Genomic DNA, 25,367 nt, shown 5'->3' on the forward strand with positions numbered 1-25,367 from the left:
TAGTTTTTTTCCAACCAATTTCAGATGCACATTCCATGAAGTAATATGAAATATGCAAGAGACAATAAAATTATTGTGTATGAAAAGCAAACAGGAATATATTGCCAGTCAAAAGATCAGCAGAGCTGTTCTGCAACATAGGATTCACAGTCAGTAATTACCTTCTCCTCCACAAGGAAGTATTCTTGAATAAAGGATGCATCTGTTGAACAGCAAATAGACTGCTTCAAAGAAACTGTAATTCGACTTGTTTCCCTGCTGACCTGGATAAGAGAGGGAAGGGAAGAAGCAAAATTTCACAGGGAATCCCAAAAGCATAACATACTAAAGCTTCACTTTACCAAACTGTTGACCTACATCAATAATGTTAGTGCGAACAGACTGTCCAATATGGTAAACTTCAGAAAGACTGGATCTTCTGTCATCAGTAGCCTTCATGAAAAACAAAATGGTGATAACTCAGCAGTTTTTATTGATCATATTGTGCAGTGTCCAAATAAAAGAGACAATCGTGAAGGTAATATATTTACTGCAAGAAGTATATACCTTGTTTCTTGGAGAAAACCCAGTCAAGCGCCCAAGGTAGCGAATGAAGATACCACTTTCAATTATATTACAAATATACCCCTGGATGAAAAAAATTTATGCTGTAGTTAGCGGAGAAGTGGAATCACCAGAAAGTAATATCATGGTCAATAAACCAACGTCAACTACTAATGCTTTAAGCATTTCAAAAGAAAAGCTTTATTTGTTGTGATCTCTATGGTCATGAACAATCACAGTTTTGTAAGAACTATGCCCACCCACAAGAAAGGGAGAAAAACAAAGACCAATTGTGCCTCAGTTCCTTGCCATTGGATTATTAACAGTTGCCTAACTTATCTAGAAAGGAGGGATCAAAGAAACTCAAAAACTAATAAGTATGTTCTTACATGCAGCACAGAGTTAAGATGGACTTGATTGACATCCAGCGGAAGTTGCTGAGCTGAGGTCACAAGAGAATGTTTTGCAGAGAGTATTAAATTGCTTCCCTCAACATCTACAAACATCAAAGACCCAAACAAATATCTAGTCAGTGCAAAGTACCGTGTTTAAACACACACACTCTAATGCAGCCCCAAAAACTAGAAGAACATAGAAATACCACAGGTTAGACTATCAACAGTAGTCTGTCAAATTACAGAAGAATCACATAATAACAAGAATAAATAACAAGAGGATATAAAGTTGACAGCAGCATTAATATAACGTATTATAATGGGCATCTCCAACTCCAACATCTACAGCAATAATGATTAAATCAGTATTTGGTACTTGACTTTGCAGAATGCGACAAGAAAACCTAGAATTCTGTTTCCCCTATTCTACTTTTCAGTTTTCATACTGGACATGATAAGTTCTGCTCTCAATGACACACCTTATCTAGATTAACGACACCATCTTTTTGGTATTATTGTATTGGCATACTACCACTTTGGCCTCTTCTCAGTAAAACTATTAGTTATGTCTATCCAACAAATAAAATACTACAAAATTACAGGACAACTGAAAAGTGAGCTATGGAAAAGAATGGTTGGAAATGAGCAGATATTAACTAAAGATATCACTGAATACAGCTGGATGTAGGAATGAGAAAGTACCAAGAACCAAAAGCTGATCAAACTCATAACCAGGCCTCAAGGCGGACTTCATCAACTCAGCATGGCCTTCAAGCGGTAAAAACAACAATATTAACTGCCTAATTGATACAGAAAGTACATAAGGAAAAATGCAGGGAAATCATAAAACAGTAAAAGCAATTGCAGAGAAACGAAGGATTCAATGGATGATCTTCACCACTGTGATCAGCCAAATGTTGAGGTGAGATTGTGCCCTTAAAATGACCCTGAGCAGTAACATCTAGGATGATTGCATCCGGAGTCACTCGTTCAACCACTCCAGAAACAACATTTCCTGGTTTAACGAGTTCATTGCTGAATACTCTGGCATTAACATTCAAATAAATGGAGGAATCATTATTTAATCAAAAACTGCAATCCAGAAGCGCAATCTCATAAACAAGCCACAGGGGTGAAGGGCAAGGGTACATATTACAGATCAACATGGCAATAAAGCGGCTCTTCTTGAAGAAAAGCTTGAAAGTTGCAGTAAACATTCCAGTCTAAAGATTTCAATGATTCAACAGACACCAACTCTACAGAACTACCATAAAGAAAGCAAAAGAGCTGCCAAATATAATAATTCCAAGATATCTATCTATTCATGATCCACAAAATTTACATATGGTACCAATAACGATAGGAACATCACTGTTAAAACAACTGCTCTAGCATCCAAGACCAAAAAGAAACAAACCTTGAGGATGTTGTGAAACTGAGGTTAATACGACGTGAAGTAGGATTAGAACTGGTAACTCTACATTTCACTACTTGTTCAACGTGATACATGGAACTTATTTCACACCCCGGATCTAGTCCAAGTTCAGATCTGGATACACAAATGGATGTGTTAGTGCCAATAAGACGTCACAAATATCACACAAATATCAATAGACATATAATAGGGTAGAGAAAGTACCATAACCATGATATTTTTGTGTTTATATAATACATAGAGTGAAATATACTGACAAATCTCAAATCACATGTAGCCTTTACCCTGATCATAAAAAAAGTTGATCATCCAATTCATTTTATTTATATCTAGTCTTATTTCACTTTGTCAGAACGCAAAGAAGAAGAATTAATCAAAGTTTTCTTTAAATTAGAAAGTTAACATCTGCAATAAGATATACTAAGGGCACATATTTGAAGAATTTATCAATATGCAAGCAACGCTGACACAAAGGCAATTTCCAACCTATCAAGAGAACTTCTATTGCACACTCGTCCTGATACTCGACTGTGTTCTGGGGATAAAAGCAACTCTGTAATCTCATACAGATAATAACAGAGTTCGAATCTGGAGTATATTATAGTCTACACCAATATATTCAATATCCCCTTATAAAAGAAATTATGTAATTTCATACTGATAATAACAGATTCCAATTCTGAAAAAGATCCTCATAGCTAACCTACACGATTATATTCAATTGCCATTTTATTGGTCCACACCAACAGCTTTGGTAAAATAAACTCATAACTCAGAAGAGAACAAAGTTGTTTGGAACATATAGGTAATACAAACTTAAGCATCTCAGAGAAGTAAATCATGATTAACGGACGAAAGTGAATAGAACAGAGTTAAAGTACTATCATTTAAATAAACATAATCAGATTAAAAGAGAAAAGAAAAGCCTAAAATCATTGTATTACCACACATTATAAAATAACCAAATATAGATACAGTGGTAGGTATTGGCATATAGTTTGAAGGGTGAATTGCAAGGGACTACCTAGGGGCAAACCCTTGTACTCCATTGTAAAAGCGGACAAAGCAACCGTGGTTTTCAATCTTCGTTATCCATCCATGTGTTGTTAGTCCTTCAGTAGCATCAGCATAAGAACCAAGAATTTCAAGTTTTGATTTAACCTACAAACGACCCCAAGAAAAATTTGTCGGAGACGTCCAAATGATGAGAGAATGACAACTAATAGTTTTTTGAGAAGGTACGAGAGAATGACAAATAATTACGAGTAATTTTCTTAAATGCCAATTCGTTATGAGGCTGCAACAATACAATGGATAAGTAGCAAGTGATAGAATGGATACATAGTTAATTGGATGTTGCAGTACAAGAGATAAATGGATGGGTTTACACAGGATAAGTGCAGACTCAAAACAGGCTTTCACAGAAGGTTCCAACACAACCTAATGCAATATTTTTACTAACTGAAACATAATGAAAATTTTACAAGCCAACAATGAGTTAAGCCTAAAAATGGGATAGGATGCACCATTAACCCACTTCAACATATCTTACACCAATACACCCAATACCAATATTAACTAACATCGTCTTTCAAAAAGCTAAAATCATATAAAAATCCTTTTGTACAATGAGATTGTAAAATACAACAGTTGTCAAAGTAACGTAAGAATAAGAATGCTAACGTGGCATTACTTGTTAGTTTCTTGGTATAAGAAACAATGAAGTGGGTCTTAGTGCACTCATGAGGCAATGAATAATTGAAATAGGACTCACTTCAACCTTTACCTTATCCAAAAAAGAGATGGGACTCATTTATCTTTTGCTAAGCCCATTATTCTTTGATTGTTATAGGCAGCACTATAAATGAACTAGTTTTTCATTTCCACGTACTGTGAAACTGTTATGTACTCCCTCCGTTCTTTTATATATGTCACTATAACTAGTTGAACCATAATACTTGTCATTTCATGAAATCAACGCATAAATTACCATATTCTTCCTATTATACCCTTGATAGAGTAGTTAATTAGTCTTTAAAATATATACTTTGACCAACCTAGGAAAACTAATAAGTAATTAATATTCATTGGAGTACTTCATACATAGATTAATTACTCTCTCCATTCACTATTCTATAAAATCTGATTTTGAAAATAAACTCAAAAATTTAAATAGTCATCCAAATGCATTTTAATTTTTGAAATCTAGCATATTTATCATTTATTGAAAAGTTGACTTAAGAAAACATTAAATAAGGGTAGAAGGGTAAAGTTACTTAATTTCTTAATGCAAGTGCAATCTAAAAAGGTGATATATAAAAAGGAACGGAGGGAGTATATGACAACACCCAAAGTGGCAATGATGGATTTGGAGCCAACTTTTCATCCATCAAGAACTTAAAAGTATCGTGGAGGTGCATGGAAAAAAGACTTTAAAATTCAAAAGTTCTAAAATGGCTATCTACAAAGAAGACAACAAGGCCCAAGGCAATTAAACTAATTTTAGGGCCTAGGGTTATATCATTTAGTCATATTACCTAATTGACCTAGCGTATAAATAGTTCATTTGGTCTTCATTTTAAATTTAGTTTATGGATGAATAAAGGATTGTACTCCTTGTGTAAGCATCGCGGTATTCACTTGTGTCGCAGTAAATGTACTACTCTTAGGTTCATCCTAAAATGGATTCCATGTATGAGTTCAATTTCTTCTCCCTTGGATAAATTCTAATAATTAAATGTTCGCCTACTTGTTGGACTTTCTTCTAGTTTATGTTTTCCCCAATCTAATTTCTTGTCTTATCCTCTTATAGATATTAGAACCACATGAGCACACATGTTTTATTTCTTAAAAATATTGGTTTTACTCCCCCCACCTTGGAAAAATTCCATCAGCTTCAAGGCTGGCTAGCAGCACCACATCAGCTCCACGAACATCTGTACTACTGTTGCCAGTTGCTACACCCTTTCTAAGAAAGTCTGATTGTCAAAAATCAACACTTCCCTTATAAAAAAACAATGTTTGGGATTAAGTTACCTATTTCGAAAAAAAAAGGTATGTTTGGGATTGTTAGAAGTCCCTTGGATCTTACCCATTCCATTCTTGCACAAATCTTGAGCAAAAGGCACCAGTTGCAATTTTCCAACAATAACAATGTTCTTTTCCAGCACAGGCAAGACACAGACCAGATCAACCTCATCCCTTGATACACTCATATTTGTGTCAGCCGAAAACTTTGTAGGCAGCAACGCCTTCTTCTAGTAAATCCCTATTGTCAGTGTAATTACATATGAAACCTCGCCAGAACAATGTCTCCGGTTGTCAGACTTCTCTGAATTTTGGATCCTATCCCGACACTTTCTCCATTCCACCATCCCCACTATTTTTCGACCAAACCCTAACCCTTCTCCATGATAAATCGTGACATCCAGTCTCTTGACCTTCAATTCTTCCATTAACAATCGATTAAATGTTTTTCGGCTTGTGAAGAGCATTATTCTTTGCATCCATGGAGTAAATGACATTTGTTTTCTAAAACCCAGCCATGTCGGTTCGAACTAGTCGGTTCAAAAAGTTGTGATTTGTGTTTTTTACAAACTCGCGGTCTGACCCATAATAATTAGTGAACCAGCTATGATTTCTCCTTCGGCCTGGTTCTCTATCTCATGGGCATATCTTTCCTTCTGCCCTCTACTAGCCTAATTCCCTCTTTCCCATTCAAAATTGTCATCGAATCTTTTTGTGTTAGCCGTTACCAGTAGTTCCCCCATAGATCTCGACAAGCTGTAACCACACCCACTTCTCTCTTGCATTATCCTTCCCCTCTTGCCTACCCTTCTCTTCCCCTTTAAACTTCTCCCCTCCTCCCTATCATGCACACCCAATAGTTCTGGCTTGAACTCCGGGTAGACCCAAATTGTAAGTCTTTTCGCCATCTTCAACCACCTAAGAGACTAGAAGCTTACCCACCCACCCTCTTCACTAAGTCTAGCACTCGTTAGGTTGTGCAAGCTACTTACTGCATCAATAAATCCCCAACATCAATCCCCAATCTTCTTGAAGAGGTCAAAGAACCACACAGCCCACCTTTTCATCCCAGATTTCTAATCTCAGAAAGTTTCCACCCAACCATCTTCTTTCTCTTTCGAGAACTTAGGTTGCTTTCTCATTCGCAAACTGAAACAAGAAACGAGTATCACCCAGCTGAGAAATTTCCAAACCATCTTCTACATCCTCTACCTCCACAACCCAATTTCAACAGCTTCAGGTGAACCCACCCACTTAGAAAAAGATCCAATCAAGCATGATCTCAAAAAAAATCTTCCTCACCTGTGTATGTTCCTCTAAAACTGAGAACCTTGGTTCACTGCCCATCTCCCTCTTCAAGCATTTTCCCCCAAGCTCTAAGGCTGGAAACTCAAACGGCCTTCTTGTAGGATTCCGGCCTCCTTGCTTCTAGACATTTTTTTTAATTTGATTGTTATAAATATACAAAAATTCTTGAAATTTTATCATCTTGCAGATAATCCTTTTTTAAGATACCAGGTTAGAGTCTTAGAGAGGATAGGATAGGATAAACCACAATTAGGAAAAGAACTGAAAGTGGTTATGCCAAAACTTTGTTTCCATTTAGGATAACTAAGTAAACATTTTTCCCTATATATCAGTAATATCGCAATACTAACACAATGTTAATAAGAGGCTCAAGTTAATTAAAATATCAAAAGACAAAAAAAAAACAAAGATAAACAGAAAAATGTCGCAATATACATAAGAGAGGCTTGAGCTAAGAAACTCATCAATAGATTAAACAAGATAAAAGAAAAAAAACAGCTAAACAGAAGAAAAATAAGTTCAAGTACACTCTACGAATCAAGTTAATTAAAAGAGCCATACTAGTGTCTTCTTGTGTGTAATAGTGATTCTCTTTGACTTGCAACCAAGAACACGAAAGACTAATTCTGCTCCAACCTGCAAAAGATATCATTAACTCTCTACAGTTCAAACCAAAGAGATAAAGAAAACACCTGCTATATTATTCTGGAATACCTGGAATTTTTTCCTGGGTTTTACAATTTCAAATTCAGACATATGACGAAGAGGACAAAGTGCTTTCACACCACTAGAAAATTGTACTATGGCACCGAAGCTGTCTACTGCAATGACTTTAGCTTTTACAACCATCCCAGGCTTGACATCTGAATGAGTGAAAACTGACCCTTCAAATGCACTGGTCTGTTCATAATTAAAGAAAAGATATGAAAAGTGTTAGTATTGCAGATAAAATTAAGGAGAACGTATCATTAGATATGTGTTGAGATTTCAATAACAAGAAACAAAATGAAGCAACATTCAAATACCCTACTCAGACCTCCCCCGCTCCCCTCTTTTATAATAAAGGAAAAAGAAAAGCAAGGAACACATCTTATCTTGCCACAGGGCTCTTCAGCTCTACCAAAATTCGATATGTAAATAAAGAAAAGGTGTTTTTTAATCAGGTTTAACACAGAAATGCATAAAGCTTCTCAAGACCAAGCAGAAAACAGAGGCAAAGACACAAATCAAAAGGAAGGTAACGTTGGCAATTTGTATTGTTCCCCCAGTTCCAAGTACAAGAACCAAAATAGTAACTTCTTGACAGAGTTCTTCAACTAAGGTATCCACATACAAGTATATCGGACTAGAGTGTGTCACATCTTGCCCCTGGACAAACACCAGTTCAACATCAAAAGTTCACTTGAATCAAAAGAATAATTTCCAACTATAAATAAGTGTACCTTCAAAACCCCAGTAGCAAGTCCTTCTAGACGCCTAAATCCATGAACCCTGACGCGAACAAGTTTCCCTTCCTTGAAACTTTTTTCCAGCTTTTTCACTTCCTTATCAGCAACATCAGATACCTGCAAAACTTGCTGAGTTAATAAAGTTGAGTTCAAAGGCATAAATAATAAGGCCCAAAGACTACGGAATCCAGGAATATTCTTACATTAACATATGCTGGAGTTGGAACTGGGGAAGAGGGGATTTCCAGCAAAAGACCCAAACCCCTATCAATCCTGATCACTTTTGATTGATCAAAAATATCTCCAACCTTGATAAGCTGTAAAACCGAAAAGCTCAGTTTAATTTAATAATACAAAATGATTAATATATAAACATCGAGTTGATACAAAGCAATGAATGCAACCATGCTTACTTCGCAATATAATAGAAGCACTGCAGCTGAAATTTAGTTTTTCAATAGGACTAACTAAATAGATAAAAGTATACTACCATACAACTTGCATATCATAGGCTCATAACTTCTTCTTTTTTTTGATAAAGTAAATGATAGGCTCATAACTTCTTTTTTTGACAAAGTAATTGATAGGCTCATAACTTAAACAACAGAAAACTTGCTTTGTTGTGAATTCCCCTAATTTGCGGACATTAGTATACTAGTTGCTGGTTTTGAACTTTACTTTCACTGAATGCTGGTAGCAACCTCTTAGCTTCCATCTTAAACACTAAAAGTTAAACTGTACTTGGCACATCTCGGAAGAAACTTGAGAAGTCACAGCTTAGTGCTAACAACATAAGACGAGAAGATAAGCTTCCTCTTTGTTTGAGAGGTCTCATGCCCTTACGATGGATGAACAGTTTCTCATCATCTCGACAATCATTTTGAAGCACACAGACAAAGAATGCAATATGTATGATCTGGATCAGACCGAAATGCGCTAAAAGCAAACAAAGAGAAATGGGGCCCATGAATTATAGGCAAGTCTGACATCTCTAAAAGACCTGGAACAGACCTCACTGCAATGTTCTACCCATCAAAAAGCACCTCGTAAGATCTTACAAATACACTTGAATCAGGACCTATAATATCCACCATAGACACTCAAGCACCTTAGCAAGATTCATACATAGAATAAGCAATGATTTCTCCTGCAACCATATCCCGATAAATGCAAAAGGTCCAGAGGTCTGTGTCTAACTTAAAATTGACTAAAACAATCTTTACTCTCCATCAGCTTTTAGGGCCATATTTGTCCTCCTATAATTCAATTTTTTTCCCTCATTCCATGTTTCAACTAAGTAAAGGTACTTCTATGAATCAAACAAGTGCAAGCCAAGTATAATTAAATGAACAGCTTCATTAAATAATTCTCCGTATGCAAACAACCAATCTGCAGCATGCAATATTTTAGAGTCGATATACTTAGGATCTTAAGAACTTACTGCAGGAGGAGCCTTGTTGTGAACCAGGTGAGGATTCAATGTCAAACCAACAGCTCTAGTTGAGGGATCAATAAATAGTATCCGAGCATTAACCTACACCAAGAAAATAAAGTGCTCATTGAAATTAAAGAGAGGACAATTTAATTGGAAAAAGTAAAGCATAGCAAGAAAACTCAATATAAACCCTAAACTGATTTCAACCTTCCTTGATCAGCAAGGGTGTGGGAGGTGGACAAAACAGAATTTGCAAACCATTACTTGGTGCAATTCCAGACTCTATCTCCTTTTCCTTCCGACACTCAACTGAAAATCTCATCCTCCAAAATAAAGGCATATGCATGATCCCTTTGTTCTAAATAGACTGAACACAGGTGACTTGTTACAGATGCACAGACTGAGAGTTGAAGCACTCCTGATATTGCCTAATGTAAAGGCATAATCATCTTTTCCTACACTGAAAATTTGCCTACAACTTATGGAAGAAGCTTCCAAATAACTTATGAGATTTTCTTGCTCTAGCATCAATTTACAATCTTTCCTTGTAAAGCCCCATACAATTTAATATTGATTTGGGCTAATTACAACCCTAATGACATGATTAAAGTAGCCTGAGGTGCACGAGGGTGGTGAAGTCATTGAAATATGATTAACATATGTATCAGTGTTATCAAAAACAAAAAGCACAAAAAAACTCTAAGGTCGGTTAGGGCTTTAATGGAAAAAGGCACAAAGAGAAGAAAAAAATACAAATATATATATATATATATATATGTTTAGACTAAGACAAATAATTATAAGCATGAATGACAAAAATATGAACAAAGAAATTGAAAAAAGTTTATGATAAAATGAAATATCAATTGTTTAGGGTCTCCTCTTCCGAAGAGGCTAATTGGCAAGGAAAAGCATGCCTTGGAACCTTGATGACTTCATTGAAGGCACATTAAGCGAGGGAAAGGCAAAACGCCCAACACATTTTGAACCTCGCTTCAGGGCTTGAGTGCGCCTTTGATAACACTGATATGTATGTCAAGAATTGGAGGTGGTTTGAAGTGGTAACGTCACCCAAAGAAGTTGGAGTTAAGTTGAACTCCCAGGAACTTCCTGTGTCGCAAAAGAGGATGTAGGACCTAAGGAAATGGCCAAGGCATGAGACAGTGGCAGTGTACTGATGGCCTTAGCAGTTCAGTAACCTACAGACACAGGCGAGCGCCACGAAAAGACATTAGCGAACCATGCTTCGTTACAGCAAATTGGAGATCCGCAAGCCCAATGAAACAAGGACCTGGAAAACCAGCCATTCCTCATGGTGGGAAAACTGGCAAGTCTAAGAGGTGCGCGATAGGAGAAGAGCTGGCAGACCATAGTTCTATAAATAGAAATGAGGTCGGGGAGATAGAAAGTTAGCCTCATTTATGAAGCTTGAAAGCTTTGGAGAGAGGGAGACAAGGCCATAGTCATAAATACACTTCAAGATAAGAAATGTATGATGGTTTTTGGTGATTTCCAAAATTTAACACAAATATCAACTTTCTCATGGATTGAAAATGAAATTCTAAGAATCAGTAACACTACATTCTCGAGAAGTTAAGATTTTCCTTCAAAGAGGTAAACCCACAACTTAGACTTCATTTGACTAAAGAATTTTCTTTAAAATATTTGGGTCTTGAGAAGATGATGAATAGTAAACTTGGAGTTAGAAGATGAGTTGGGTAATTACTCCAATGACTCCAATAATTTTGAGAACTACCATTTAATGAATTAATGGGTCTGTTTAATGTTATAGATAAAGGGGTTTGGATTTAAATGGTTTAGCCAATGCATGAGTCCTATTTGATTATGTTGAAATTGTTTGGAGTAGAATTGATGGAAATTAAATATATATCAATTGTTGTATTGGGATGCATTTGGAAGTCATTTGGTTATGTTTTCCATGCAGATACGGGTGCACACAAACTGGTGAGACGACCTAAACAATTTCTTCCTCTTCGACTTATTTGGGTGAGCCTCACTACTATTATCAGTAGGTGCTAGTCATGTCTAATATTCTTTTGCATAGACGAGTCATATCTGGTGCAAGCCGTACTCCTTATGTACCATCCATAAGGGTTCTGCGATACATTATGAAGGTCTAGTTATGTACATGAGACTTATGTTATTTTACATTTATGTATGATTTTTGCACCATATTTTGAGGCAATGGGCTGTACTTATGATTTTAGGCTATTGATCCATATGTTTCTCTTATTAAAGATATGAACTTTCTTACAAAATTTTGTATACATGTTCATGATTTTATTTTTTTGATAACCGTCATGCCCGGGCCAGCTTGCGCATCTCGACTAGTTCCACGAGATACATGCATGTCACCTCCCACCGTCAATATGTACCAGGTAGCTCTGTCCACAAAGGCTAGAACAAATGGAAAGAAATCACCCAGTGTTTACTGCCTCTACTGGGATTTGAACCTGAGACTTCATGGTGCTCAACCCACTTCATTGACCACAAGATCATACCCTTGGGCGCTATGTATGTTCATGATTTTGGGTAGACATGTTTTGTTAGTTTATTCTATGAAAATTAAATGCATCGAGTATTGGTCACATGCTCCTCCGGATTTGGGCATTACATTTCCAAGCTAAATGTTGTGCCCTCATGGTGTATTTGTCTTGAGAGAACTGTCAGGACTTTCCCTGGGATAGTGATTTTTCTTACCCTCTAGCAATGGTTAATGGTAAATTAACTGATATACAAAACAACTCAATTGGGCAACTTGATCCCCACAACTTCTAGAACATTAAGGGGTCATTGGTTGTTGGTTAGAGTTATGCATGTATTAGTAATACAAAAATTAGTGATGCATGGTTTAGTTTAGTTATTCATGTATTAGTTATTCCATCTTCTATCTTGCATAACATAATACATAAATTCCTTCATATAACCTATACATGTACTAGTTATGCGGAATTGTAAACTGGTAACCAAACACCGTACTTGGTGTGTTGAATTCTATACATAGCAACTAAAATGCTACCAAACATGGTACTAGTTAAGTGGGTTCTAATACATGAATAACTCTACTCCTAACCAGCAACCAAGGGACCCCTAATTATTTAACTCATCTTTGTCACTTTTTTTTTGAGGTTCAGTCCTCCATATTGTACCAATAAAAATCTCGTTATAAAAACATCTCGGTGTTTGATGATGGAGCAACAAAAGCTCCCACAAACAATAAAAACAAAAAACATTCGAAAGCACAAATGCAAAGCAAATGAGAATGACTTTCACTGCTCTCTCACCACATTATGCTACAATCACAACTTATGGATAAAAGATCTTCTTAGTGGTAGCAACCCATTGGTGTTAAGCCTCTCAAGCACCAAGTAAATACGTTGATTTTCATTGCTATGCAAACAAACATGAGAATTACTTTCATCGCTCTTCCTACACACTATGCAACAATGACAGCTTTATGAATTTGTAAGGCCATCTTCCCATTAGCAAAGTTGAAAATCATAGGTTAATACCTTCCTGTGCCAAGCACCAAGTAAATGCCTTGATTTTCAAGGAACATTGTCTTCCAAACAGAAGACGTATTTGGAAAGTACAAGCTCATTCTTGATAAAAAGAAGAAAGAAAATATTGGTCTAGCAAGTCTTTCATTCATGATACACATTGATTTTTCATAAAACTTGCACAAATTTATGTGACCTACTCATTCGAAGCATTGTTCCAAAATCATTTTCAGCTTCGCCTTTTTTATCCAAACAAGTGAGGGGTTTTTGTGAAGCTGAGACAGAGACAATAAATCATCTTTTTTTGCATTGTAAAGTGACTGAGAAATTATGGCAATGGTTCATTAACCTGAGGGGTATTAGATAGTCCATGCCAAGGCATACTGCAGAAGTACTAGCATGTTGGAATAGAGATGGAAATCAGTCAGGACAAGAAGAGATGGAAGATTGTCCCTGCCTGCATTTGGTGGACAATTTGGAGGGAGAGAAATTTGTTTTGAGAACAAGAGCACTCCTTTCCAAAGTCTAAAAATGAACTGTTTAGCAACCTTTTACTTTTGGTGTATCCATACCGTACCTAAAGATCCAGGGGACATTACCCTATTTTTAGATAGTTTATAAGGGACAAAGGTGACAGATTTTTCTGGCTGTTCCTTTATACTTTTGATGTAATTACTTCAAGAGCACACTATTGGTGTACTTCTCTTGTTTATAATACCAGCTAGCCTTCTCAAACAAAAGTGAGGAGTTATTACCTTTTTATTTTGTGGATAATCAACTTTCCAATTCGAAGAGGGGAAAGTTTGCTGCAAATTGAACATGTCAGCCTGTAGCAGCAGAAAGTAAAAATAAGTAGATGGAAACAATGAATCATATAGAATGCTAAACTCTGGTGACAGGACTGAAACACCGCAAACTTACTGTTCCGGTAAAGTACGTGAGGAATGATAACATAATTCCATTTTCAAGAGTTGAACGCACACTGGCATTAACCATCATGCCTGGAACGAGAAGATCAATTGAGATACCCTTAAGATCCTTGGTCTGTACAGAGGTAAATTTATTGTATGTTATACATTAACACATTATGAGGCAAAAAGGAACAATATGCAAAAGTTAACAACAACCAAAACTGTAGAATTAATTCCAAAAACATACCACACATTTTGAGACAACATCAGGATCAGAACTCAAATAAACAACTTTATGTGTTCTATCAATACTTTTAACAACCCCTTGTACCAGCTGCCCGCTTCTATTCTTAACTTCCACATTTTCTGCAAAAAGGATATAACCAGATTAGAAATTAGGTTCAATATCAAAAGGCAAATAAGAAGTTAGGTACAATATAACGTATCATGATAAATTGAAAATAATGCCTCAAGAACAAGTTGGCAGCAATGAATATTTTAAGGTGCAGAATGAATAAATTAGTTGTATCATGCAGAGAATATTCTGTTTTGTGGTAGGGGTTAGGTCTGTGTACACTCTATCCTACCCTCCCCAGACCACACTTTGTGGGTTACACAAGGTATGTTCTTGTTGTATCATGCAGAGAATGTTCTGTTTTGTGTTTCCAATATGACCAAATGATGTTGAAAGGTAAGAAATATGCAAAATAAAGTTTAACTAACATTTAGACAGCAATTTTTTATTTTTATTTTGAAATCAGTAACTTTATATAGACAGCAATTTATTCAGTAGGAAACTCGTGCCAACAAAATATTTCTCACACTGATGCCTACCAACTTGGTATCTGAAAGAGAAAAACGAATTTGCACTGGCAGAAATCGGAAAAAGAGGATAATAAAAATCAAGAAAATGCAGAAAGTTTATTGCAGATAATGGTAGAGTAGTTTCAGCCTAAAATCATGAAACTGTCAAAATCCAGCTAGTGAAAACTCTGCAAAAGTTCATGGCATAGGACTACATGATTTAGAAGTACAACTTAGTGATACAATACTGATTTCCTACAATTGATAATAGAAGTACACAGAAGAAACTAGTATAATGTGTGATGTTTCCGTCTTTTGAAGACTTAATAGACCTTATGGATATGGTTGACAACTGAAATTCCCTAATAAAGGGCTCTATTGAACGCCTTCAAGTCTTTGATCCCAATATCCCCACCTTCACAAGAGATGCATAGTTTCCTGCTTAATTAGGCAGAACTTTCTGTGACCTCCCACCAAATATTTCTCATCAATTTCTCCAACCTCTGGTGCCACGCTCTGGACAGCAAAGAATATACATAATAGGTCTAGAAGCTGGACAAGGGTACTCTAACCTAATTTCATTTTCCCCAAAGTTATACCTTCCAACAATCTTCAGATGGCTGAGGCGACGCACGGTGGAAGAAGTGACCGCTTGTTGGGACAGAAGTGTGAAGCAAAAGAAACGAACGTTTCTTTTTTTTGAAAAAAAAAGTCTACTATTAAAAGAAGGAAAAGAAAAGAATCGCTACACATTCAGACCCACCTCACTTCTGCTTCTTTTCAGGTCTAGGGTTCCACTAACGCCTCGTACTTCCATACTAAGGGTTGACCCATCAAGACATGGATAATGTGATCCGAACCTGAAGATATGATTGTGCTCGGCAATTTAAGGTTTATTTGGAAGGGCCATGTAGTGTTTAATAAGAATGTGTGGTCATACCCGACACCGTGCTCGTGTTTAGATTCCAAAGCATCAAACCGCTCCGTCGATCCAAGTTTGGTACAAGATGCTACGCGTGATTTACCTAAGTCATGTTTTTTAGCCTAAAAAGTGTTAGCAACGATACAGGGTGCAAAGCAACGTCCATCACGATGAAGTTCGTCACGATGGAGGTCGCGTCGCGACCAAGATTAGATGGGAAATGGGGGAAAATGATGAGTGTTCGTCATGAAGATGGAGGACACAAGGTCCATCGTGCCCAAGTTCGAGGTCGCATCGCGACTAAATGCAAGGGAAAAACGTGACGCCCATCGCGCACAATGGAGCCCTTAATGCCCAAAAGCAGTTCGGTCTCAAGTCTAAAACTAGAACCTAGTCCAAGTTTTTCCGAACTCTTACCTCATTCTCCGATTTTTCAAGTCCTAGCACGAGTATTCTCTCCTATCAATACTTCCCCACACCAAGGTTAGTCTACTACGATTCTTCTCTATGATCATAGGATCTTCGAAGAAATCCTTCCCAAAGATTCAAGCTTAGGATTCTAGACGTTCTTTATCAAAGCTCAACTTCTTATCTACTGTTTGGAGGGTTACGGCATGTAAGGCTATTTCTCAAGCGGGAACATCATTGTTCTTCCCCGTGTGGGTTATATGAAGAGAAATGAGAGAGCTTTTGAAGGAGTAGAATTTATTTATTTTATGACAAGGAAAATCCGCAAACGCTACCCTTTTGGTGCGCACAGGGTAAAACCTGTGCTCCTATGCAATAGCTTACAAACCACATAGGAGAGGTAACCCGCACTAGGCAAGCCTGATGCGACCAGCTCGACCTAGAAGGCAAACCCCTTGCTTTCGCTGGCAAGGGGTTTCAAACTTGAGACCTCCAACATGGAAGTCCCAAGCCCAAACCACTCGGACACCCCGAAGGGGGAAGGAGTGGAAATTGATATCGCACATTTGAGGAATAATCTCTTATTCCTTACTTCTTTATGGAGAACCCACGTGGTTCCTATATGTATAGAAGGTTGGGTGACAATTCATAGAAAACCATAGTTATTGTAGGTGTTCTACTCTTCAGTAACTTGATCATTCATAAGGTTATCTAACCTTAGTCGGGAAAAAAAAATCAATTCACTCTGCATCGTAATTCCTGCAAAACTAGCACATAGGTGAACCAAACGACCTCGTACAATCTTCTCCATCTTACTAAATACGATTCAAACTAGATGCAAGAAAAATGCTTGCTACTCTTTAAAGACAAAAATTCCACCAAAATCATCACATGACAAAATTACAAGGTTCTAACTCAAGACCTAATTTCTTCATTTTTTTCAAATTTATTTCCAAGAGACCTTATATACATAAAAGATACGCACAAAAGAACAAGTTCTTTGTCGAATATGTCTTTCATCAAATTCACCTTGTCATTTCTACAAGGCATTATTTTTGGTGTGCTCCAATAAAGACAATCCAAGAGACCATATATACATAAAAGATACGCACAAAAGAACAAGTTCTTTGTCGAATATGTCTTTCATCAAATTCACCTTGTCATTTCTACAAGGCATTATTTTTGGAGTGCTCCAATAAAAACAAGAAGAAAGAATGATTTGGGTCAAATCAAAAAAATTATATGTTCCTTGAGAAGCTTCAATGATTTCTTCAACTCCAAATTGTCCCTTCAAAGGTTAAAATTTAGTACACTACTATGGCCATCAAAGTTGGCCTTGCAAAAGAGGAGATACAAGCATATCCCACAAGGAAAAGTAACATTGATTCAAAATTTGATATCCTCCACATATTAACACATCAAATCTCAGTTTAATTATACCTAAAAGAGAAAAGTGCCGAAAAGTTGACTTTTCACTCTTAGAGATGAGATACTACTATTTGTTTATCTATTCAAGTATACAACACACTCCACTACATGACAGTATTTTATTGATTAGTGACAATGAGCTTCATATAAAGACTTGTGTTTGCTCTAATACAACATCAAATAGTGTGAACCACCTCAAATAAAAACTTAACTCTTAAAGGGGAGACATTTCTACATATTTATAGGTTTGCAACATCAATCATCCAAATTAAGTTTTTTTGGCAGGATATTAGAAGGAAGCTTGATTCTTCCTACAAGCAATTTTTTTTTTCCTTCAAACAAATGCATGAAAGAAAAATGCTTCAAACAAATGCATATTCTTTAGCTTTATGCACCTTAATCAAGAACACACTTTCAAGAAATGACATCCAAGCACCAATGAACACAGCATAAGAGCCACGGAAATAGAAATCTTGGCCCTTTAAAGCCTCATAAAGTTTAAGAAAGCAAGGAGGTTCAGGGATCTGCATATAGATATGTATATCTAAATTTTACATATCTAGCTTCTAGGTGCAGCTAATACTGTTGTTAGTCAGAGAATGAATCAAAAGGGAGTATTTGAGTGGAAGTGAAGATTACCTGATTCTTTTGACATAAATCCTGAGAAGGAAGGCAGCCCGAAATGAATTATATAACCATGGTCTTCCATGCTTTTCACGTATGCACTAAGAATCTGTACATCAAAAAAGATAAGGCACAAGTTCAGGAAAATGTATAATATCGAGTAAAGGAATGTGAATTTAACATTTAAAGAACACGAATTTAGCAGATACAAAATAATACACCAGTTCCAAAAGTTGATTATGCCCAAAAATTTAGATAATGTACATCTTTCTTCTAGTAAAGGTTAAGTAATATAAAGTTCAGGAAGTTGTTCTACAAAGAAATGCCAAGAGCTGAGAACACCATCTCAGACTTGCTTGTTTTGTACATTTCTGGAGCACACATAAGATTCCCTGTGTGTATAGATGATTAGTTCAGTCACCTAAATACCTTTACCTTAGCTACCTTAAAAATAAGGATCAAGGATAATACGCCCTGCTAAGGAAAGTGGCGTCAAGTGCTAGGTGTGTCTCTCAAGGTTGGGGTGTGAAATATTTCTGGACAAAAAAAACGTTGATTCAACGATTATGAAGTGCACACGGGGAGAATTGCTTTGAGATTTGAGGTTTAGGCGAAATTTGCAAGAATGGTAGTTTGACAAATTTTTAGGACTTGCTTGATTTGCATCACCGACAAAAAACTATTATGGATAGCCATGATATATGGAGAAGAAGGGCAAAGGGGCATGGTATTTTTTTGGTGAAGTCATATTATGAGAAGTTTCTAACTAGGGAAGAGAGTAATTTGCCATATATATCAGCATGGATCCCTAGGGCACCAAAAAAGCTATGTTTTTTCACTTGGCTAGCTACGAAGGGAGTTATCCTGGCGGCAAAGAATTTGAGGAAGAAAAAGACGACTTGTGTCAGTTGGTGTTTAATGTGCAAAGAATCAAGTGAAGATATGAATCACCTTCTACATTGTCAGATATCTCCTTGTTTATGGTGGGAAACTCTAAGATGGTTCAGACTTGAGTGGGTGCCTGAAACTGCTATATTTTTTTGGCTATATTAGACGAGTGGAATGGATCGGATCGGACCGGAGAGGAATGGAAAGAAAGGGATCCCATTGGTATTGGTTAGGCAAATATCTCACCTTTCGGTGAGAGGGGTGCCGAGATCCTGGGGCTGCGGGATCTTCCCATCATGATCGACTAAAGGGAAAGTCGCAAAAGTGATGTCAAACACTATGAAAGAAACAATGTTTAGTTGGCCATTTAGATGAAGGAAGATAAGATGCATGGAATGAGATGTTGCTCCTCTAGCACTTATGTGGATAATATGGTGAGAAAGGAATAGAAGAGCTTTTGAGTGAGTAGAGAAAGACTTTGTACACATGAGGAGTAACCTATTTTCCATTATTTCTTTTTGGTGCATCTATAGAATTCCTACATGTATAGACGAGTGTATGTTATTTGTAGAAAACCATGTTCGTGTGTATGGATTTCTACTTCTAGTATACTTCTTGTATACGAGCAAGCTTTTTTGCCCTTTTCTAATGAAATTTCTTACTTTATCAAAAAAAAACTACCACCAACCATACATTCTTTCATTTTGTTTGGTATTGTTTCAATTGTACATTCTTTTGTTAAAATGGTATACGAGCAAGCTTTTTTCCCTTTTCTAATGAAAATTTCTTACTTTATCCAAAAAAAGAAAACTACTACCAACAATACATTCTTTTATTTTGTTTTGTATTGTTTTAACTGTACATTCTTTTTTTAAAAATGGTCCTATCAATTGTACATTCTTTTAATCATATTTTGTTCATTCCTAACAATTCACTCTTAATATCATTGCTCTACACCCCCTGACCAATTGCAGATATTTTTTAGGAAGAGAACTTTTCAATTAGAGCAGCATGTGAATGTCCATTTTGACTTCAGTTGGTACATGCTTTTTTGAAAATGATATTGTGTTAATTATTGAAAGTGACAAGAATGTCCATCAAAATATGGAACAGTGGAGAATCACTTTACAAGGTAAAGGTTTTAGGATAAGTAGAAGTAAGACATTATATGGACGATCAATTAGACCCCTTGTCAAATAAGGACCACACTGGAACATGATTACGTATGAACAGTCAATCTTTACTAGAGAATGGCATACTAAATAAAGATATAGAAAATAGCATCATTATAGGATGGCTAACACAAAACATCGCGACATGCTTGTTGCAATAGGAAAATACCTTAAAGGAAGACAATTCTTTAGAACGTGATTACTAGAGGTGACAAAATTAGCCCATGAAAACATGATCTGCGCAGGTTCGGGCAGGTTGATGACCCACCTATTTATTAACTCAACCTATTTTGACCGCCCATATTGATCCATCAGAAACCTTGCCAAAATATTTTTAAAAGATCGTTTTTGTTTGACATATCATATAAAGTCATAATAAAGGGAAAAAGTTTTATCAGGTAATTAAACAAGTTATAAGAAAATTAAAACTTGGTAAAAGTCAGTGTGAAATTTAAAGAAGCTCTAACATTAGAGAGCCCAAAATTTGCCTTAGAAGGGAAATTATTTATGAGCAAAGTAAAATAGGAATGATCTTGGCTTGATATTGCAGAATGGTTACAGAGGATTCATATAACCAAATCTTTTTGTCGAATTCAGACATACTTGACAGATTGAATAGCATATGTTCACCTAGGATCTCTGAGTTAACCTTTCCACAAGGTGGATTTCTGGGTTGTTATACACAATTATTGCTTTAACCCGCAATAGAAAATTAACAATTTTCTTATTCACTCTTTTCTCAAGTATTTGTTATCATCTTATGTCTCAAAAATCTGAAACGCAAATTAGACTGTTGTATAATTTCTACCTTCCTTTTTGTTTTTCGATAGGCACTTCCTAATTTTCTCATCAACCTAAAGCAAAAGGCTGGACTATTTCTCTTGGGGAAACAATGAAGCTTTCAGTTTTTCCTTTTTAGCAAAAGGTAAATATAACCTCATCTTGCAACAAGCTACTAATTCAGACTACAACACAGTAAAATATAACTCAAAATGGTGATAATTAAAAGATAATTAGCATACCATTCCTTCTTGAATAACGTCAAGAGTCAAGTTCTTGTGCAATAAAGAGAGACGCAAGGAAAGCCAAATCTTTCTCTTCCCTACTTCTTTCTTATCGTCATCCAAGTGCAAGACGATGCAAGAAACCAGCTGCCCGGTGTGATATACACTAGAAAGAAAATTAGTGTCCATCTCCGACTGCGAAGGTAAATTAAGCTATTAGAAAAACAAAATTACACAATCATTAAGAATAGGCAATATCTTCAACAACTACTTCTATTAGAGAGATGATAAACTATGTTGAAAATTTAAGGAACCTTGGCTTGAATTTACCTTTACTAGAATTATTTGATACATGCGTTATCCACATATTTGATAAGTAATAGTTATAATTAACTGAAAGGGAAAGCTCCTCATACAAGATGTATACAAAATCAAGCGCTCTGTTTGCATGCGATATTTCAGCTATTATTCATTTGTCTAATTTGTTTATTACCTCAAAAATTGAACAAATAAATAGATAAATTATGTCAATGATAAGATCTCTATGGTGAAAGGAAAACTTGGAGGATTATATATCTTTAATAAGTCATAAAGGCTAGAGACAGAGACTCGATTTAATTTATGCACTGCTAAAGAGATGTCATACTCTGGATGATATATCATCGTCTCATAATAGAAAAGACTACCAATGTTTTCCTCCAGCATAGATCAGTAAATCAGCAATTTAGGAAATCCTAACAAATCCAAGTATGTGTATAAACCTATAAAAGCTTCCAATTCAAGCGTTGACATTACATGTATCAAGTAATGGGGTTACATATGGAGATCTCCCCTCATTTTTTGTTTTGTGGCATAAGCCTCTACGATTTTTCTAGCAACTTTTTCCAGGTCATGAACAGTAAAAAAACAAAAAGTTGAGCTCTTTCTCTCCACAAAATATCAATTTTTGTACCAAACAATTACTCTTGTGGGTGTAACATACTCTGAATATACTACAGCTCATTGTTTAACCACTTTTAACCTTAAACAAGATGATGTTTCTATTCTAAAAATGTTGTGCACACTGCACAGTAATAGCCGAGAACTCGAGTTCAAGTGAAAAGATCGTTTTAACCTTGACCAATTGGTTTTCATATAGATCGTAACTACTCCACATCTCTCATGATGGTTCTTAAGATATTGGCAAAGAACTAAAAGGATATGAACCCTTAACCGTTAAAAAACTGAACAAAGCTCTCATGCTACAACATATTTCAAACATGCTATACTCAATGTTTATCCATATCTGAGCCTAAATGAAATACCTTTCTATGGGAAGGTTTTGCAATAGTAATATTTGGGAACTCTCTGTTGTGGGTTATATGTTGGTTCTCGTGAAATAGTAATCCTCGTGAAATTGGCTAAGAACTAAAAGGATATGAATCCATTGAAATACTGACCAAGGTTTCATTAAGAACTAAAAAGGTGTGGTACAATAGAATCTTCTTGAGATGCAATAACGACATATATTTTAGTAAGCCTTGAGAAACAATAAACACATGGACTCAAAAACATTTCCATTTAATTTAACCCTGGGGTGGATAAAACCTTAAGCCAATTGATGATTGTATAACTTATAATGCATTTCTTCTACAAAAACAATAATATCTCAATGCCACGCAAGTTGGAGTCCACAAAATGAATCATATTAACCATAATGCTTCATTTAGATCAGTACTAACTCAATGTTTAGAAGTTAGATTCCCTGCCAAAAGACATTCTCTAGATATTCTACTGTCATATTAATCTCTAACAAGACTTGAAGGCTCCTCCTAAAGAACTATATGTTAACCACAACTTACTGTTATTGCCTATACAAATCTTTTCTTCCATTTTACCCTATATTTTGCAAATCTGCATGAATTCCAAAAAATTGTAGGTTTTCTGAGACAAATTCTGTAAATGTGACTTTAGGCCTACCCCTTCCCCATTTAACAACTTGCACCATGGATTCAGACCTATCGACTAATGCATCTATAGATGGACATAGGACATAACCTAACCATCTCAGCCGATCTTTCAGCTTATCATCTCTACGTGCTTCTAAGTTGTAGTGCATTTCTTCAAATGAGAGAATATTCACAAACCATGGCATGACGTTTCAACACTAGTTTGGCTTTGTTGACTAAAATGCCACCACAAACTCATAGCAACTTTTGCTAGAAAGACCGATATTATGCTACTTGCAATAACTCTGAACCACTAGTTCTCGAAGACTTCTCGGTTATCAAAGAAAAAGTACAAAAGTGCAAAAAGAAACTTTGCAAAATAACAACCCAAAAATTTGAGGGATGAGAACAAATCAAAAAATCATAAAGTATGAACTAAAATTCTCAAAGTTCCTGAAGTTTATTCACTCCTAAATATTTGAGTTTCACTTGTTTTCTTCGTTGCTTTCGTTTTCTCAATAGAGGGGAAAAACGTATTTCTAGTGTGGGTTCAGAAATTCAATGTTATACACATGAATAATTATCACATAGGTTCAGGACTTTTAGTTCAGACACTATTCAGTGGGGCTTATAAAAGAGAGATTATTTACTTAGAAATTTTTTTAAGTAAACATAGAGAGCATTAGTTAGAACAATTATTGACTTTAACAGCATTTTAGTCAATAAGCTTGAACTAGTGCTGGAATATCACTTTGGGTTGGTTTCCGTATCTCACCTTCTTTTATCCTCCCTTATATTTAATAGATAAATTGAAGATATTGATACACCATACACTACATAATAATTCAAATTCCTTCCAGCTTGCCAAACGGTTAAACTCTGGCATAAAATAAGCTTTGAACAAAAAAGCTGGAAGTGTTTTTTTAAGACAAGTAACAAAAAAAGTTGAAGTGTTGTTCGGAAACTTCATAAATAAAGGATTTCAGGAATTATTAAAAATACAATTCACAGAACCTATATCAGAAAATAAGTTGTCAGAAGATCCAATACCAGTTTTGCTCCATCGTCCACAAAGGGAGGAAGTGCTTCAGATGCTCGAACTAACCCCCGCAAGCCTCCTGGGAGACTGACAACAATATCTTTCTGATTTACTTCAGAAACTACTCCCCAGAGCTTCATTCCAGGAGATATATTCTGAATGCATAAGAAAGTAAAGTTGTTAAATGTTTGGTGCCAGTTGTTAGGATAACCACTCAAAATGCAGGTGAATAAAAATGAACTTGTAAACATGTAATTTTAAAAGAGAAAAAATGTTTGATAGACATACCTTTAAAGTGATCCTGTTGGCAAACCTTGGCAATTTTCCATTGATGCCACCACCAAAAAGGGAACCTAAATCATCTTCTGTATTACTCCTTTGCACCTTGTGTTGCTTCTTCCTCTTCTTCAATAGTCTTTCTTCAGCCTCAAACTCTGCATCCACCTCAGCTCGAACTTCATCCAACTCTTTCCTGCTTAAAGAAGTTGCCCCACCTACAAACCCAAAAACAGCACAAACAAACAATATTAGTGGAAAAATGTCGTCTGGAGGTCCATCTATATTGAAGAAACCATAATAGGGAAATAGTATATATTTTCCTTCAATAAATCGAAAATCAAATAAACTAGAACAAATTTTGTTGTCATAGAAGAAGAAGTACCTCTAGGAAAGTCAGGAACTTCATCTTCAAGCTGCATAGGCATTGAGGTTTTAAGTGCAATTTTTTTGCTTTGGAATTTGGGTGCCATCTTCCTTGACAAAACGCCGGCGAGACTTGGAATTGTTTTTCCTTTTTCCGACAGGTATAGGCCGGTAAACTTCACAGGGTTTTACAAGGGTTTTTTGCAACACAGACAGACGCTCCGCTCCTACTTAGGTTTTTTTTTCTTTCATCATAACTATTGGGCTTTACAATTTTCTAGCCCATACACAATGTTACAATTACGACGTTTGGCCATATGATTTCTTATCGTTTGGATATGCGATTTCATATCATCAGATTAAATCTCAAATTTTCCAAAAATCATGATATGAGATTTTTCTAATATAAAAATTGATTCACAAATTTATATTTTGTATAAAAAAAATCCACATTTAATTTATATATATCTACTAGTCATTTGTTT

The 25,367-nt window shown here is 35.9% G+C and overlaps 1 protein-coding gene across 1 annotated transcript in view; it reads right to left on the reverse strand.

The window, feature by feature from the left end:
• LOC125830036 (rRNA biogenesis protein RRP5) overlaps positions 1-24,989 on the reverse strand; it is a 37,646-nt gene extending 12,657 nt beyond the window's left edge. The window contains exons 1-21 of the mRNA XM_049509252.1: positions 24,902-24,989; positions 24,529-24,734; positions 24,252-24,395; positions 21,292-21,468; positions 18,225-18,318; positions 14,271-14,389; positions 14,034-14,156; positions 13,868-13,939; positions 9,598-9,690; positions 8,360-8,473; positions 8,151-8,273; positions 7,423-7,608; positions 7,270-7,344; positions 3,398-3,534; positions 2,356-2,487; positions 1,837-1,982; positions 1,641-1,706; positions 933-1,039; positions 547-627; positions 358-432; positions 162-263 (exon numbers count right to left, since the gene is read on the reverse strand). Of these exons, the coding sequence (XP_049365209.1) occupies positions 162-263; positions 358-432; positions 547-627; positions 933-1,039; positions 1,641-1,706; positions 1,837-1,982; positions 2,356-2,487; positions 3,398-3,534; positions 7,270-7,344; positions 7,423-7,608; positions 8,151-8,273; positions 8,360-8,473; positions 9,598-9,690; positions 13,868-13,939; positions 14,034-14,156; positions 14,271-14,389; positions 18,225-18,318; positions 21,292-21,468; positions 24,252-24,395; positions 24,529-24,734; positions 24,902-24,989 (2,460 nt within the window). The remainder of the gene's footprint in view (positions 1-161; positions 264-357; positions 433-546; positions 628-932; positions 1,040-1,640; positions 1,707-1,836; positions 1,983-2,355; positions 2,488-3,397; positions 3,535-7,269; positions 7,345-7,422; positions 7,609-8,150; positions 8,274-8,359; positions 8,474-9,597; positions 9,691-13,867; positions 13,940-14,033; positions 14,157-14,270; positions 14,390-18,224; positions 18,319-21,291; positions 21,469-24,251; positions 24,396-24,528; positions 24,735-24,901) is intronic.
• Between the last annotated feature and the right edge of the window lie 378 nt (positions 24,990-25,367).

The sequence above is a fragment of the Solanum verrucosum genome, unplaced genomic scaffold (genome assembly GCF_900185275.1).
Source record: "Solanum verrucosum unplaced genomic scaffold, falcon-dt-bn FXZP01000151.1, whole genome shotgun sequence".
Lineage (NCBI taxonomy): Eukaryota > Viridiplantae > Streptophyta > Magnoliopsida > Solanales > Solanaceae > Solanum > Solanum verrucosum.